General features: G+C 40.1%; 1 protein-coding gene across 1 annotated transcript; it reads left to right on the top strand.

Moving 5' to 3' along the window:
• The first annotated feature begins 66 nt into the window (after positions 1-66).
• LOC118741544 (piggyBac transposable element-derived protein 3-like) lies at positions 67-2387 on the top strand. Its single transcript, XM_036473543.1, has 2 exons — positions 67-1422; positions 1524-2387. The coding sequence occupies exons 1-2, from the start codon at positions 67-69 to the stop codon at positions 1842-1844; spliced, it is 1677 nt and encodes a 558-aa protein (XP_036329436.1). The 3' UTR covers positions 1845-2387.
• Positions 2388-2836: the final 449 nt, after the last annotated feature.

The following is a 2836-nucleotide window of genomic DNA, read 5'->3' on the forward strand; positions in this document are numbered from 1 at the left end:
TGCCTATTTCTCGTTGTTCGCTTTGTGTTGCCGCAGTATTCGCCACAATATTATAGAATATTCAGAATGATTCGTCGGCAGAAAGTTCTCACTGCTATCGAGCTGCAAGCTATTTTAGATAGTTGGTCTGATGGAGATAGTGATGGAGAGGATAACTTTGTCCAACACGCAGACGCCGTTGATATTATCATAACGCCACCCGATGTCGATATTCTGAGTGACAATGAGGAATTGGACGACAATATTCAATTGTTGCGCGATGACCCGGAGCTGCCTCATGAGATTGCAGGGCAATTTGAAATTCAATGCGTTTACGATGACAGCAACGAGCACTTGCCATCGGGTTGTGATGGTGATACCGTAAATGAACCCGATTTTGAACAAGAAGAAGAAGATGATACACCGGTGGCCTCGACATCTAGTGGTCGTGGTCGCAAATCAACGCTTAAATCAAGTAAGCCACCTAAGCGACCCAGAATCGAAGAGGGCATGAAACCAAAATGGTCTCGGTCGCAAAATTATCAATTCACTAAGATTCCATTCGATGATTCGGCCACTTCACACAAAGCGTTGTATGAGAAAATTGGTGACATGAATCCAGTGCAGCTTTGGGAAATGTTCATCGATGAGGAGGTGTTGAACATGTTGGTTACTTCAACCAACCAATATGCTGCGACCAAAAATTGTCCTTCGTTCATAACATCAATTAGCGAAATGAAAACGTTTTTGGGCGTGTTGTATATAACCGGTTACCATACATTGCCGCAAATATATAGTTATCGGTCAAATCGGGAATCATTAGGATGCGCGCTAATAAAAGAATGTATTTCAAGAGACAGATTCAAACGAATCAAACAGTTCTTTCACGTGTGTGACAACTCAGCATTGGATATGAAAAACAAATTTGCAAAAGTCGCACCATTGAATGACTTATTGAACAAAAAATTTCTTCAATTTGGTGTTTTCTCTCACAACCTTTCCATTGATGAACAAATGATTGCCTACTACGGCCGACATTCGTGCAAAATGTTCATCAAGGGAAAACCAATTCGTTTCGGGTACAAGTATTGGTGTTTGGCTTCGTCAGAAGGCTACTTGTATCAACTACTTCCATACGCTGGTGCATCAGAACAGGAGGACCCAGGTTTCGGACTGGGAGAACGTGTTGTGCTATCACTTCTTTCACATCTGGAGGCCCGCGCCAAGCGCACGGTTACCTTTGACAACTTCTTTACAAGTCACAAACTTATGACTCGTTTGTCGAACGATGGATTCTTCGCTTTGGGAACTGTTCGTGATAATCGGACCAATCATGCCCCATTAATGAACATCAAGGAAATGAAAAAGAAGCCTCGCGGGACGTCTGACTTTCGTTTCGACATGAACAATTCTATTTTGGCGGTGCGTTGGAATGATAATGCGGTAAGTTATATGTGCAAAGAAACATTTCAATTTGACTATCGGTTCATTTTGATCTTTACGTCCATCGTTGATGTGTTCTTCATTCATTCTTATCTTTTCAGGTCGTGACCTTATTATCGAATTTCCTAAGCCATACACCAATGGTCCGCGCGAAACGGTATGATCGAAAGCAACGGAAAATGGTTACTATTGAGCAGCCGTATTTGGTCAACGAATACAATCATCTTATGGGAGGTGTGGACCTTTTTGACAATGCAATGAATAATTATCGAATTCGGATTCGGGGAAAAAAGTGGTATTGGCCATTAATAACAAATGCGTTTGACGCGGCTATGGTAAATGCATGGAAGTTACATTGCTTCTGTCGCAAGTATGACAAGAAGCCACCGATGTCTCAATACGAATTTCGAGTGGAGGTGTGAGAATCGATTATGATCAAGTCCAGTTATCATCATCCGGGTAGAACGTCGGCTTCCGGGGCACAACTGGCAATGCGTTACGACCGTATGGATCATTTCATCGGAAAACTTAATACTCGTCATCGTTGTCCGCAATGCGGTGGCAAAACTGAATATGGTTGCTTGAAGTGCCAAGTGAACTTGCATCCCGCTCCTTGCTTTCTGGATTACCACAACGGCGTTGAACCAGATAAGAAAAAGATTGCCAAGGCTAAGTAATCTATTTCTTATAAATATAATAATTTCTCAGTAAAATAAAAAAAAATTCTATTTAATTATGCGTTTTATTCACTGCAAATTAAATGTTTCCATATAGGAAAAAAAAGACTTTTTGTGTACCCACATTGGACTGTCGGGTATTTAAATACCCATTTTCATTTAACCAGGTGTAACGGCCAGGTGTGTTGAGATATCTCTATAGCGTTTTTTTCATTACATGAAGGACACCTGAAGCTATCTGGTAAGGTGAGCTTTTTTCGTTTTTCCCATTTCCCTATATTTGGGAGCGCTTTTCCTAAAAATTTTCCGATAAAAAAAAAAACATCGATTTTTGGCTTAAAAAAAAAAAGTTTTTAACGAAAACAATATACTGACATAATTTTATTTTTTAAGGCCCATTCTTCCTCTTCAATCAAAAAAAAATATAACTTCGATATCTCTTTCCTAGCCCGAGCTAGAATTTATTTAGTGACACCACTTTCTTGGGTATTTAAATACCCATTAGGCAGGAATGGGTTAACCGATTTCGTTCAAATTCGCAAAGTTAGCTACCTGTATGATGAAAAATTCGAGGATTTTTATTGGCCCTCCTATAATTGAAAACTGGTTTACGGACCAATGTTGAAGTTGCAAGATCATAGAAGAATATTGCGCACGCTTGGCATAGATCTCACAGGTGGAAATAAGACCATCGGTAAAACTCATCATCGAAAGGCATTAGTATTCCATATGGTATC

This window comes from Rhagoletis pomonella, unplaced genomic scaffold (assembly GCF_013731165.1).
Source record: "Rhagoletis pomonella isolate Grant_MI unplaced genomic scaffold, Rhpom_1.0 Rhpom_scaffold_00006, whole genome shotgun sequence".
Taxonomy (NCBI): Eukaryota; Metazoa; Arthropoda; class Insecta; order Diptera; family Tephritidae; genus Rhagoletis; species Rhagoletis pomonella.